The sequence below is a fragment of the Chiroxiphia lanceolata genome, chromosome 1 (genome assembly GCF_009829145.1).
Source record: "Chiroxiphia lanceolata isolate bChiLan1 chromosome 1, bChiLan1.pri, whole genome shotgun sequence".
NCBI lineage: Eukaryota > Metazoa > Chordata > Aves > Passeriformes > Pipridae > Chiroxiphia > Chiroxiphia lanceolata.
In genome coordinates this window covers 148,286,224-148,300,272 of record NC_045637.1, presented here as the reverse complement: position 1 = coordinate 148,300,272, position 14,049 = coordinate 148,286,224, and the positions used below count along the sequence as shown (strand labels likewise).

General features: G+C 39.8%; 1 protein-coding gene across 6 annotated transcripts in view; it reads left to right on the top strand.

The window, feature by feature from the left end:
* DPP6 (dipeptidyl peptidase like 6) overlaps window positions 1–14,049 on the top strand; it is a 550,202-nt gene that overhangs the window by 418,588 nt on the left and 117,565 nt on the right. For all 6 annotated transcript variants that reach the window (XM_032687013.1, XM_032687020.1, XM_032686996.1 and 3 more), the window contains exon 6: window positions 11,496–11,548. In XM_032687013.1, coding sequence (XP_032542904.1) covers window positions 11,496–11,548 — 53 coding nt within the window. The remainder of the gene's footprint in view (window positions 1–11,495; window positions 11,549–14,049) is intronic.

The window sequence follows — 14,049 nt, the reverse complement described above, 5'->3', positions numbered from 1 at the left end:
CTATAACAATGGTTTAGGTAAAACTGCATCAAATCTCAATTTTGTATCAAGTCTCCATTCCAGAGTCTGTTATTTACTGCTATTATTGCAACAAAATATTAACTGCATGAAATGCAGAGCATTAAAACCTGAGTCTGCTGACTTCAGCTGCCGTGCCACCTCTGAGCTTTAACTGCTTTCTATTAAAAACAGTGGATTAACTCCTGCTGTTCATCTAATAATGCAGATAAATAGAGTTAGGAATAAACTAGAAGTCTCCTGTTTTGAGCTGGGAGACTTCCATAGAAATTGCAGAGACGTGACTGAGTGCAAAATAATTATTTCAAACCAAGTTGGACAGCCTTGCTTGTGTAGCAAAGGCCAATAATCTGTATCCTACATTTATTCACAGGCACAGATACACATCAGTAAACTGAAAAGCAGATCCACAGTTTCAGGGAAGACTAGAGTAGCATCAAAACTCAGAAATAATTAGCCTGTCATGCAAGAGTACATAGGTATATTATGTATCAGTATCAGCTATCAGCAGTCTTCCTCCATAAATATTTTCTTTAGTAAATGAGATTTTCATCAAACAGAGAAGAGAAAATAAAAAAGACTCAAGGCAAGACATTATGATACAAAAATAACCAATTTTTCTTAGCTTACAAAAGGTTCTATTTCTCATTCTGCTTCCTTTTCTGAGTGTATAGATGAGCTAACGTGAACAAACTGGTAGAGATTAATGTGCTAATAAGATTCACAAAATGCCTTAAAAATAACCGGCAATTTGTTTTTTAGTAAAGCATAGGTAAGGTATTTTTACAGAGTTTTCTAGATAGTATAATTCAGATAGTTAGCGGTAAAATAATTGCAGTTTTCTTTCTTGCATTCATGTGAGAATCTATCTTAGTGAAACCTGGGGGAACTTTCTTTGCTTTAAGAGGAATGAAATAAATAGTAGAATGAAAATTAATGAAAAAAAAATAGAACTTTACAAAGAATTCAATTCCTTGCAACATAGAGAAGCTTCAGAATTACATTAGAGGTGAGTTCCATCTTTTTAGCATAATTTTGTTTCCCAGTTTTTTGTGCTGGATTGTGATAAGTGTAGGTCGTTATTTTAAAATGTTAAGGAAAGAAATATATTAAAAATAGGATGCAAAATGGGAAAACAACAGGGATTTAAAAGCCTTTAGAAAGCAAAATCAGAAACAATTTAATTCTGGTGTCTATGTGGAAACATAGGAAGTGGCCTGCAGGAGTTTATGATCTAATTCTTCTGATTTCCAGTCTCTTTTTTTTTTTTTACTTTTTAATAACTGAAATAGTAAAAAAAATATATTTAGTGCCCTCTTCTGGAAAAACAGCTCTTGCTATGCAGAGCACCCCAATGAAATTCCTGTACTCAGAAATGCAAATCTTCTGATGCATATGTTCTCCTCTTTAGCCGAGTTACATGCCTAAATCCAAGGAGTATGTGGCTCTGTGTTTACCCTGAACAAGTGCCTTTTATCTCTCTGACTGCCTGCAGAACTCTGTTTTTACCAGTGCCATGTTAAAACCAGTAATTAAGGCTTCTCCTTGGGCAGCTAATGACCTAGATTTGAAAATGGAACCTTCTATTCTTTTTTCTTTTATTCTCTGCTCAAAAGAAGCTCTTTCTTGAAAAGGGAAACGAATCATAGGGCTTTTGTCATGTCTTTAAATGCATGAGTCCTCATATTTTTATGTGCAAGAGCAGAAGAGTCCCCACACAGTGATGCTGTTGATGGCTTTCTGAAGAGATGCTCGTCATCACCGCAGCCCATTTACCCCTTGGAAGTTGTCCACAGTATCACAGTGATAACACACAAAGTGTCCTGCTGTTTTCATTGTGATTTCAGTTTATTTGCCTTATGTCAGAAAACAGAATTGCCTCTTCCAGTGAATTAGGTCCATACGTACACTGATATACAGCTCTGAGTCTTCTGATCTCATATGGAACTGGAAAATTAATCTTTCACTGAATTCAGAGAGGATTTTGGGCCAAGGTCCCTCACATGTATCTGAACACTTTTATTTCTTTCACATCCACTTCGGTGCTTTTAAACTGTTGCTCTCTAGCACTCTCTGATGGTCTCATCTTTCTTGTTTCGGATTCCTTTCTTTGAGTCTTCTAAGAGTGCCCTGAGCCTAAGACCATGAAAGATTTCAATGACAGTGCTAACTTTGTAGAGTTCACATTCTCAGCTGCTATAGTAGAAAAAGCAATTTTTATAATTTTTTTAAATAGAAAGAACGTATGTTGTGGTTCCGCAGTTGCTAATTTCTGGCGCTAAAGTGAATTATTTAAAAGTGAATAAATTAATTAGATATACTAAGCATTCAACCCATTTTCATGGCTTGGTTCTTACATAATTGCTACAAAGCTGGACAATTTGCATTGTAAACTTCACAAAAAAAAAAGGCTTTTAGAACCTTTCCATAGTCATTCTGCTCAGCTGAAGAAATGTTTCATTGAAAGAAGGCGTTATCTAAAGTTTCATTAAAAGCAGTGTTAAACATTGATTTCTCATGCTGTCCTTGAGCCTTCAGACTTGTAACTCCAAAGGCAACGAAGGTGAGAGTCAGTCAAGTGAATGTGAACCCTGTAAACTCGCCATTTCTATCAGCTACCCTGGATTGCCTCTATAAACAGTGTAATCCAGGGTGTAAATTTAAAGCTAAAATAGACACCAAAGGCTGCTCAGAGGAATCATACCCAAACAGGATTTTGGCACCACTGTCTGGAAAAGGGAGTTGCTGCATGAGATTGTAGGTGCAAAAAGGGTAAACGCTTGTAAAGAATGACTGGAGAGGTCAATGGCAGGGACATCCCTCAAGGTAGACAGCTGCAAAGAGAGGGACTCCAAGTTGCAAAGTACAAGAGCCTGAGAAAGTATTTTGGGGAAGGATGACTATAAATCATATAATTCTAGTCTTCTTTCTAAATTGGCTTTGGGCTACTGAGCCAGGATAGTGAACAGGATGGACTTTGGGTCTGACCTAATACAGTTATTATTATGACTCCAGATATTACAAGAGGATCATGATTGTACATTCTTCTGTGTATGGATCTGAAAGTGTTCTATGTTTCCTGGGTTCAGGATAAATGCTCTCTACTTTAAAACTTTTATTTGACCCTAAGCTACTTTTGTACTCTTATTACATAATAATGTTGTTTTTTTCATCCTTTTCATTTTTCTTGGATATATTTTTTGGTATATGGTAGAATCACAACATTAACTATGTATGAATTCTCATTTCCAAGTTTCTGAACAGAGGGTAGGGAAGGGAACCATGGAATTTATATACGTGATGTTAATATTGATAAAAGTTTGAAACAAGAGCAACAACAGAACGAGCTCATTATTCATAACCTTAATTTTTAATTCTTAATAACTTCATTGCAGCTACTTCCCAATAACCTGAGCATCAACAAGTACACAAAGGCTGGTCCGAAAATCCTACTGAGTGCTTTGCAACTGCCGTTTTATTTACCAGTTAAAAATGGAACAGTTGTCCTTTAAGCCAGTGACTGCAAGGGCTTGCTGGTGCCAGTGAAGCGCTGTGAGGGACAGGTGGCTCGGGAGCAAAAGGAGGCTTTTGTAATTGCTTGGCAGGGCAGAGCTGTATTAGAGTGCAGCAGCAGTTGGCAGATTGGATTAACGCTCTCCTAGGGGTGAGAGCTGGCACACGAACTGTATGTTAATACCTGTGGCCTAAGTGGGTTCTGGAGCTGCATTTGTAACAAAAAGAACATCCACTCTACTCCTCTGCGTCACAAAGTCATAAATCCTAAAGCCGGCCTTGAAATTCCCTTTCGGCACTGTCAGCATTATAAGGCTCTCAAAAGTGCAATTTGGAAACTAATCTTTTAATAAAGAATTATTATCACAAAACAACCGAGATAGATAATCAGTTTGTGGAAGGTGAATTAACAGCATTATCTTACAACACGGCAGTCCATCTATTACTGTGGGGGGTGTTGCCATCACACTTTATTTATGGTTGTTGTGCAAACTTGAGATGACATTATTTGCAAAGGAACAGCTCCTTGGCTTTGCTGTTTCAGAGACCTTTGGTTTGGTGCCTGGAAAATCAGCTTCTAATCCCAGAACACCCTCTGTATGTTTGTGGGACAGATTTACATATTAACCGTGCGTGCTGCCTGCGGCGCGTGACCCCATCGCAATCGGCTTGAGCTTCAGTTACAAATGCATCTAAAATGCAGGTCCCCAAGGTATGAATGTGCTCTCCCTTCCTGATGTGACCTTGATATGAGATTGTTGCCACTCTGAAGAAGCCTCTCTGGTGTGGGTAGCAGGGCATTCACAGCACTGCATGACTGGAGAGCTGTTCTGGTTGTCCGCTAAACACCAAGGACAAGCTTATAGAGAGAGTCTCCTTTGGGCTCGTAATGCAGTGTTTTAGTTTTCAGTCTTAGAGATTAAATTGTTAAAAGATTTGAAAAACAGAGCCATGCAAACACTCTTCCTGATGATCCACTGCTCCTTGTGTTCTTCCACTCCATCCCTTGTATATAGCATTTCATGTCCTTCTTCCAAATAATTCCTAAAATTTCTTCCTGGTTCTGGGCACACTCAATCCTTGCTTTCCTGGGTATGAGTGGAGCAATTCCTTATTCACAATGGTTTGATTGAGATGAGGTGTGGACCGATTATGCCTTTCTGAGACACTGACAGCTTAGTGTTGGCTCTGTCATTTCCCTCAGGCGGAGTTGCCCTGCTGGGTCAGGATCCTCCCCTCCTCTTTCCAAGAAAAATGGTTTCTTCCCATGACAACTCTAATACATGTATTCCCCAGGTATATATCTACCTCCCTGTTCCCAGACATTAACTTAAGTTAGTTCCTCTGGAATACAGAGACAATTATAGCAGAGGCAACCAGCTGCCAAATGCTCTGTATGTTGATTGATCCAGAGACCCCTTGTTCTTATCACCTTTCTCGCTCAAACCTGTTTTCCCCATTTCTGCCCTTTCCTGAGCTCCCCAGACTGTCCTGGAGTGGCACAGCACTCTCAGTGTGCACTTTCTGTGATTGTGGGCATATTACACATGAGGCTGATCAGCTGGATGTGGTACAGTGGGTAAGAGCATCCCAAATCAGGTGTTTGATGACAGCTGTGGGTTATTGGCTGCCAGCTGAACCAATGCTCAGGAAATGCTCGTTGATAGCATTTCATTATGGTTTTCTAATTTATTAGAGGATGAAGAGAAATGGGCAGTGTTTCTTAGAGGGCTGTACAAACAGGTTGACACACAGCATGAGACTGTATGAGAGGTACATTACCAGGAAGTGATAAAGTATAGAGGGATAATTCAATGTAGGGACAAAAGAGAATATGCTGTCTTAGAGGAAAGCAAAATAGGTGAGTTCACAATGAATTTGGAAGGTGAGAATGCGTAAGAGACCTCAAATTATATGGCTTTATTGATTTGTTTAGTTCTTGCAAGCAATCAAGCTTCACTAAGTGTAGGGTACAGAATACCAGTATGGATTTTGGTGGTTTTGTTTTTTTTTTTTATTACAGTGACACAAAAGGAATAGATATCATGAGGTTTTTGAGAGAATCTAATTCCAAGCTGGAGCACCTATTAGCAATAAAATGGTGATAATACTTTGCAAAAATAGTTGGGCTGAGGACAGTGCTGCTGACGAGTCTGTCTCCCCCGATAGAAAAAATGAAAAGACCATTACCTAACTATGCCTCAGCCAAAGTAATCCCTTGTGCTCTAAATCACAAATTCACGGGAGAATGAAAGTACAGCAATTGAGGAAAACATTACCTAGAAGTTGGTGTTCAGTGACAGGAATGAGTTTTTCATCCCTTTGCAGGGCCAGTTCAACACGTAAGGCAAAAGAAGGATTTCTTCTCAACAGAATGGAAAGGTTCAAACAAACTGATGGTATTATAAAAAACTTTGATCAAGACAAATGATGTTGACTCATTAAGTGAAAATTTAGTCTTTAACATTGACTTTCCTCAACAACACAGAAATTCTACAAACAGATACGGCGATGTGCTTTAATTCTCCAGAGAATACCGTAACTAATTACGGCAGTGAGGTATTTTTAGTCAGATAATTATCCTTTTCTCTGCTGGAAGATTTGTATGAATGACATAGTTGCCCTGTAAAGTTTACACCATAATTGCTTGTTGGTGACTGACCAATAGAAAAATCCTTGTGACAGTGTGGTAGTGACTTAGGTCATCCTTTCCTGTATCCTTTACATGCACAGTATGTCCACGTAAGTAGAAGGAAACACAACCTCTGGCTAATGTTTGCTTGTTATTTTCCTCCTGAGCTTGTTTTCTCCACCCTTTCATGCCATTACCCTGTTATTGTTAGATAACAGGGTACCAAAAATCGTGATCTCTTTGCCAATGCATAGCATCAGCCTTCCTGCATTCTCTTTTATTCTCTTTTCCCTCTTAATTTGTCAGCTTCAGAGACTGGTTAAATATCACAGATATCAAAAGCCAAATGGCAAAGTATCTTCTACCTGCATATTCTGCATCACAGCATGAGTTACTGCTTAAGGGTGCCAGGACCATTCTGAAAGGTGGAGTAGGTAATTATGTCAAATGTTTGGGATTATTCAATTGGTTTGACATTCATATGTGCATTTGGGGATTTGTCTGCTCATAGCACAAGTAGGAAAATAGGCTGTATAATCGACTTCCAGCTAATGTCTTTTTAGGGACTCTTTGTGGGAAACCCTTTTAACAGATCTGGCAGCTCCTGTTTCACCAGCCACTTGTGCTGTATTTTTACTGTCTTACTATGGAGTAAAAAAGGAGATAGATTACAAAGACAACTTGAGTCTGCTAGGAATCCTGAGGGGCTCTGTTATTTGGAGATATACTTTATTGTTATGGAATAAAAAGTTACTTTTTGCCTCGGTAACTCCTGAGTGCTTTATGATTAATTACATTGAAATATATTCTTGCTATTTTCAGATTTTAGCAAACTGTCTTACAGTTTTATTTCCGATGACTATTTAGAGGGTTCATTTTTATTTGGGGGTGCTGGGATGAATTTTTGGATGAAATATGTGATTCCTGAAAAAGAAGAAAGGCACCAAACTTTAGAAATTTTGTATTAAGCCTTGCAGACTGCTTTATAACACAGCTTACACTTCCACCCTGCCCTGTAGTTGTTCCCTTGTGGGCTCTAAGTTTTATGGGATTTTTTTGTGAGTTTCTGGGTAATTCTTTAATGTAAATAACACTAACCTGCATGAAGGGCCAGATGGCTCTATGGTGCCATTTAGAAAATGGATGCAAAGCATGTTTTATTCCTGTATTTATCAAGTAAGTAATAATCACGAGATGACAGCAGCCAGTCCACCTGGGTTTAATTTCAGATCCATGAGCTGTTTTATATGCTGAGTGATAAGACTGTAAATTAGCTGTTTTGATAGAACAGGCTGTTGAAAGATGAGTGGATTGGGCTGATTTGGGGAGCCTTCCTCTAGGGGCTTTTCTCCCCTTTCTTTACTTGTAAACCTCTTGAAAGAAGGTACCTCTTCTTCATATTGATTCCTCACCTTGTCATGCAAACATAAAAGAAAGCCTTTCCATAAATGCTGGTTACTGCTGGTGATAAATCCTCAGCAGGTAGTGTTATCTTTCATGCCAACCAAAAGACGCTGAAAACCCATTTCACATTTTTTCTGGACTTACATCATATATTTCTGCATTGCTTTTGGGCAAGAACAAGAGCTATAGATTCTGACATAAAGTGTATGAATAGTAACAATGAATAAATAATTCCAGATCCATTCTATTCTTAAATAACATACAGTTTCTATTTCAGTAAGCACTGCTGAACTAGGACCTGTATCCTTACAGCATTTAAGCATGTGCTTTCAAGGAGACATTACTCTACCACTCACACCATACTTGGCTCTGTGGTAATAGAGTACAGAAATTTCTTCTTCCATGTTATTTCTGTATCTTATTGGAGCCAAAATTTCCTTATTATTTTGGAATTTGGTGGCATGGGAGAAGCAGATGCTCTTCTCGTGCTGCTCTGTGTGCTGCAGTGTTTCCATTTGTGCTGTCATCTGGTCAGGTCCAGGGTTCTTCTGTTGGTCAGTGGCTTCACAGAAAGGTGTTGTCATATGCAATTAGTTCTGTATTCTTCTGAAATTTAGAGAGATAATTGCCTTTCCAAGACTTCAGTGGGAACAGATAGACCCGTCTCTCAGACCCTTCGTGCTTTCAGTGTAAACATGCACCTGTTGCAGAGAATGATGCAGACTGAAAGCAAACAAGATCTGTGCTGTGACCTGGGATGAGAAGCCCAGAGGGAGTGTTTCTGGCACTGTGGTTTCAGTGTAATGACTTTTACAGCACTTGTTGGTGACAGCTGGCATGGGAGCTTCTGTGACCCAATTTTGGTAATACCTGGAGCCCTCCAGAGCCATCTCAAACCTGTTCTAACTTGTGCTGGTTGGGGTGACTTGGCACACTGAGCTACAGAGCAAAAATGTTGCCGAAAACTCTGCTATCCTCAAATATGCCTCTGCACTGAGAGGACTTGTATGCTTCTGGGATCCGGCCAAAAATGAGGGATAAGAGCATCAAATCAGTGCAGTGGTTTTTACCACATCCTTTGATAGAGAAGAGCAACACAGAGAGTTAATACAGTTATGTTTGTTGGCCACGCCTCAGAAACAGATAGGTTAAATTAAATGAATACTAATTTTTAAGCACTGTCCAGTCTCTGAGGCTTGGCTTTGGATTTCAGAAGAATGCTCATCTCTTCCCTGCATTTTTCCCTGTTGTGGGGTTTGGTAAGTGAATAGCCTAGTTCATCTTGACCCCAGCAGAAATTTTAGTTGTGATATTAAGCAGACATAGTCATCCTCTCAAAAGGTTGAATTAACTTTGTTTGGTTTGCATTAACTTTGTTTGGTTTGCATATCTAAGAGGAAAGCAGCCATTTAGTTTCTCAGAAGGACATAAATTATGGTTCTCTTGGATTCTTGTCTGCTTAGGAGAGTTGCTTGCAGTGTGTTTTCCTAATAGGTTTGAAATAGTAAGGCTGAGAAGGACTTTTGAGCTGTATGCACTTGTGTCCTTCACAACTGTAATAATAATAAATGTCTGATCCTGAAATCTTTGCTCATACAAGGAGTTCTTGTGAGCAAACCTACTGATTTTAGGGATTTATTTGAGAAAGCATTGCTCCTGTGAGTGAGCTCTGCCAGCTGCAAAACTGAAGACTATGCTATAGCATAGCTGGTGGGAGATATTTTAGAGTCTGGCCAAATGACATCCACAAAATAAAGGAGTTCTCCGAATGTCCCACAACTTTTTCAATCCTAAACTATTTCAGCAAAGAAAATATTTTACCAGTCTCCATTAATGGCTCTAAGACAGCTCTGAACTCTCCAGCATGGCTATAGGACTCTGTACCAGATGTCTTGCTCAAAACTTCCCTGGATGTTTCTTTTCCCTCCAGCCTGCTACATTTTTCTGTTTTTACCTAAGGTATCTGTTCATACTCATTTTTGGGGCTGGCTTATGTCTCTGATATCCAACAACAAAGCCTGGCTTATAACCTTGAACAACAGTCCTGGTCTCAGATCAAAATTTATATATCTACATCATTTTCTACATCCTAATGCCAGGATATCTGAAGACAAAAGTAGCTCAGTGTTTAGTGGCAATGTATTACCAGGTTTTTCAGATCTGTAGACAGATTTAGCCCACCAGTGCTTTTTCTTTAAGAAATGTATTGGTTTTAAAACTTCATCAAAGCTGGAATAAACACTAAGGCCACATGCATCAGCCAGGTCTCAGGTATCAGCATTATAAGATTCAAGAGCTCTTTGATATGATTGAATGAGGGTGAGAAAATGGTAATTTATTTGACATCAGCTGAAATGGTGGATCTAAAAAGGACACTTGTATTAAAATAAATGCTAGCTTGTAGTGAATTCCTATTTTATTATATTCCTAGACCTTCCCTGATATCAACACACCAGAGAATCACCTTGAGGGAGGAGTCTTTATGGACCTGAATGCCTAAAAGGAAATAGGATTTTGGGATATGACCTCATGATGTCCTTGTAATAAAAGGAGTGAACTGCACAGGGAAGAAGGGAATCACGTCAATCTGGCATCAGTCTCTGCATTTCTTATATAAAAATCCAATGCTTTCGCCTCTATGCCTGTTTTTCAGGGAGCTAATGCAGAAGTGTGAGGATTTAGTGTTTGGACTCAGATTGCAACAGAGAAGTTTGTTTTAATATCTGCAGAATGATGTGCCTTGTGTTTATTTGTCTCTTTACTGAGGCCCCAAAACTTGTAAGCCTGTTATAGACACCACTGTGCAGGCTTACCCTCAAGAGTGATGGGTAGTGAATCATGCTTACTTGTGATGCTGGTGAAGTGCTTGGGATGGCCCCTGCTGAGGCTGGCAGCATCATCCAGGACATCTCATCTCATGGTTTCTTGGCATAAAAAAAGAAATACTTGTGTAAAAACATAGGAACCTAGGAAAAATTATTTTGATCAGACAAACTTGATTGGTGAAGCAAGTATTCAAGAAGTTTCTCCTTTGTCTGTTAGGAGATTGATTTATTTATTTAGTAGCATACAGTAACAGGACAGAATTGCAAAAGTGCTTGCCTGTATAAAATTGTATAAAGTGATTCATATTTAGACCTTTCACACCAGTGCCCTGACTTCTGTGTTGCTCAGCACTGCCCACGTTGGGCAACCACTGATCACTGTTAGAGACTGTTCTGTCACTAGTGGAAAATCAGCAACTCTTAAATCGCTGACATTGACTCTGTTGTTATTATTTACTACTTAGAAAATAAGTAATAAACTCTCCCCTCTGTGCTGAGCTGCTGTGCAAGCTGACCAGCTCCTCCCCAAGGCCCAAAGAGCACAGATTGATATGAACATGCAATTTAGCAGGTCACAGAAACACGAGGTCAGCTTTATGCCCTGAGTCGATACAGTTTTATTTGCTGACTGACAGGGGTCTGACAGCCCTCTCTGAGATCAGCTAGCATCACTCCCTGTTTCAGTTATGTGGGAATAAAGCAAAAACCACGCGTTATATCCCTGTTGTGTCTAGTTATAATGATGGAGAATGTCTCCAGCTGACCAAGGTGTCCTCATTAATGACTGTTCTATATTTAGCCTTTGCAGAGCCCATGTGCCCCCAGTTTAATCAAAGACCTGGTAGCCATGGTAACGACACCGAACGTCTGGGTGTATACGATTTTGCCAAACGCTGTATAAAGAGCAAAATAAAAAGAACACACAACAGCTTTAAGTGGATTAATGTATTGTTCTTTTTTTGCTGTAGATTTTGAAGTGTTTATAAGATCTTCCCAGCCATTTATGCCAGATCATTTTTGTAGAAAAAGAGCTCTATTAACACAGGTGACAATTACTAATATATTTTTTCTTTTGTTGTCTTTTTCTTAATTTCATTTTGCAGGTGTATCAGCATTCATATACAGCGTATTATGTCCTCAGCAAAATACCTCATGGGTAAGCAACTTTTCAATGTCTTCATTTTAAAACTCAGCCATTAAGAATCCTGCAAAACAACATGTATTGTGACAAATGGTTTCCAGTGACAGCCCTTTGCAATGGTCTGGCTTTCAGCTGCAGCATCCACCGAGCTGTGTGTTGTGAAAAAGATGACGAAGCCTGGAAGCAGAAGTGGTCATCTTCCCCAGAGAGTCAGACTACATGAATTTCATATTCCAAATTTCAAGTTTTTGTCTAGAATACAGATGAGGTGGCGTCTGGCTGAGAGCCATGGTTGGCCACTCACCAGAGCATTGGAGAAGGGAAAGCTCCAGGGAGACCTTATTGCAGCCTTTCCGTGTCTGAAGGGGGCCTGCAAGTGAGATGGAGAAGGACTTTCTCCAAAGACATGGAGTGATAAAACAAGGCTTCAAACTGAAAAAGGGTAGATTAGATACTAGGAATAAATTATTCCTGGGAGCGTGGTGAGGCATTGGGATGTGTAGCTCGGAGAATGTCTGGATGTCCCATCCCTGGAAGCGTTTGAGGGGCCAGGTTAGATGGGTCTTTAAGCAACGTGGTCTCATGGAAAGTGTCCCTGTCCATGGCAGAGGATTGGGATTAGATGGTCTTTAAGGTCCCTTCCAACCCAAGCCATTCTATTATTCTGTGATTCCTTGATTCTTCAGCGTTGATTTGTTGCAGTTTTCTAAATCCCCCCTTTCTATGCTTTTTCTTCATGGGGCTGCAGGCTACCTGTGGCTTCAACTCCATCACCCCACCACTCCTCTCACCTGTGTTGTTTCTTTAGAATTTAGCCCTTAGTTTCTACCTTCTTCTCCCTTAAAAGATACTTTAAACAAACAAACAAACAAACATACAATTTAAGCATTGGCCCAACTGGTCAGGAGTGGGATGCCACCATACCAATAAGTCATATGTAGGCATATGTGGTACGTGGTGTTTTGGAGTGACATTTCCACAGAACCAGTGGATATGCAGAAGTTACACAGTAAAATTCCTCAATTCATTGTCATTAAATACAAAGCTAAAAGCCAGGAAGCTTGTGCTTGGTCGTATATTTTAAGTATCTTGGTGGCAATAGCTGTGCAGAAATGGTAAAAAGGGACAATATAGTTGTGCTCTGCCATTTCTGTAGAGCGTTGTGCATGATTGTGGTTGTAAAAAATATCATTTTAATACTTGCTGAGGTTCTTCACTAACTTGCCCTTATTATACATTATGACTAAACAGATAGTAGATGTTTTGGATCTTTGCAATAGATGGCAAAATATGCAAACCTTAAAAAAGTCTACCTGGTTTATACACAGGGTGATCATAAGATTACTAGATAACTCAGGATGGAAACACTCTTCCAAGGTCCAACCTCCTGCTCAGAGCAGGTTACTGGGAGCTTTATCCAGCTGGATTTTGAAAACCAGTAGGGATGGGGACTGCACAGCCTCACTGGGCAATCTACCCGGCTGCCTGGCTGTCTCAAGGGGAGAAAGTTTCTCCTTGGATCCAGGCTGAACCTCCCCTTTTAGTTTCTATCCACTCTCTCTCACCCATACCACTGTATTAAATGGATTACTGTGTCTCTCATTTAGGAAAACACTGGATCATGTCCTAAAGTCCTGTTGATTTCTGCCTCCATGGGCCAGGGCTTTGCCCCTGGGAGAAGGCAGGATCCTGGTCATGCCTGTGTGCCCAGTATTTCCTATTGCTTTCTGTAGGCAGCTCCCACTGTGCCTATATACTGTGGATCAGCAACCTTTTCCCTGGGCAGTCGTTAGGGGAACTAGATTTTTTTTTACACAGGTGTGGTGTCTTAAGAGCAGAAGTCTTCAAAGTCAGATACTGCAACACCTACGTTTTTGATTCCCCTGTCCTCTTTCGAATCCAGTTTCTTTGGTATAGTAACCAGTGAGTTTAATGATGGAGAAGTACAGATACAATGGCAAGATATAAAAACATCTCTCAGCATTTTTTCCTCATAAAAATACTAGCTACATTCAGGTGTTCCTCAAGGATTTGTCTCAGAACACTTGTACACACACACACACACATGTGCACGTGCACACACACACACAAAACCAACAGGAAAAAAATTGACCAACCAACCAACCAACCCACAAAAAAACCTGCAACCCAACAAGAAAAAAAAACCCTGAAAAAACAACAACAACAAAGCTAAAATAACTTCCTTTGGCTTCTATTTAGTGATGGGGAAATAATGCTTTGTACAAAAAAGTGCGTACTAGAGAGACACATGATTTAAAATCTGTGAGCCCTGGAGCTTGTGCAGCCTGCTTCTCTCCAGCTTGCAGCTTATAATTGACTCACCACAAAAAATCATGAGCTTGAGGTTAAATTGTTTCCATATATGGCTGGAACAGGGGAATTAGGAGATTTATCACCCTTAACCATGTTAAAGCTTTAGTGTTCATGTGGCATGCTCTAGACTTCAGTCTCTTCCCTTCCCTGCCTCAATTTGGTCTTTGGGTTTTGCTTTTATT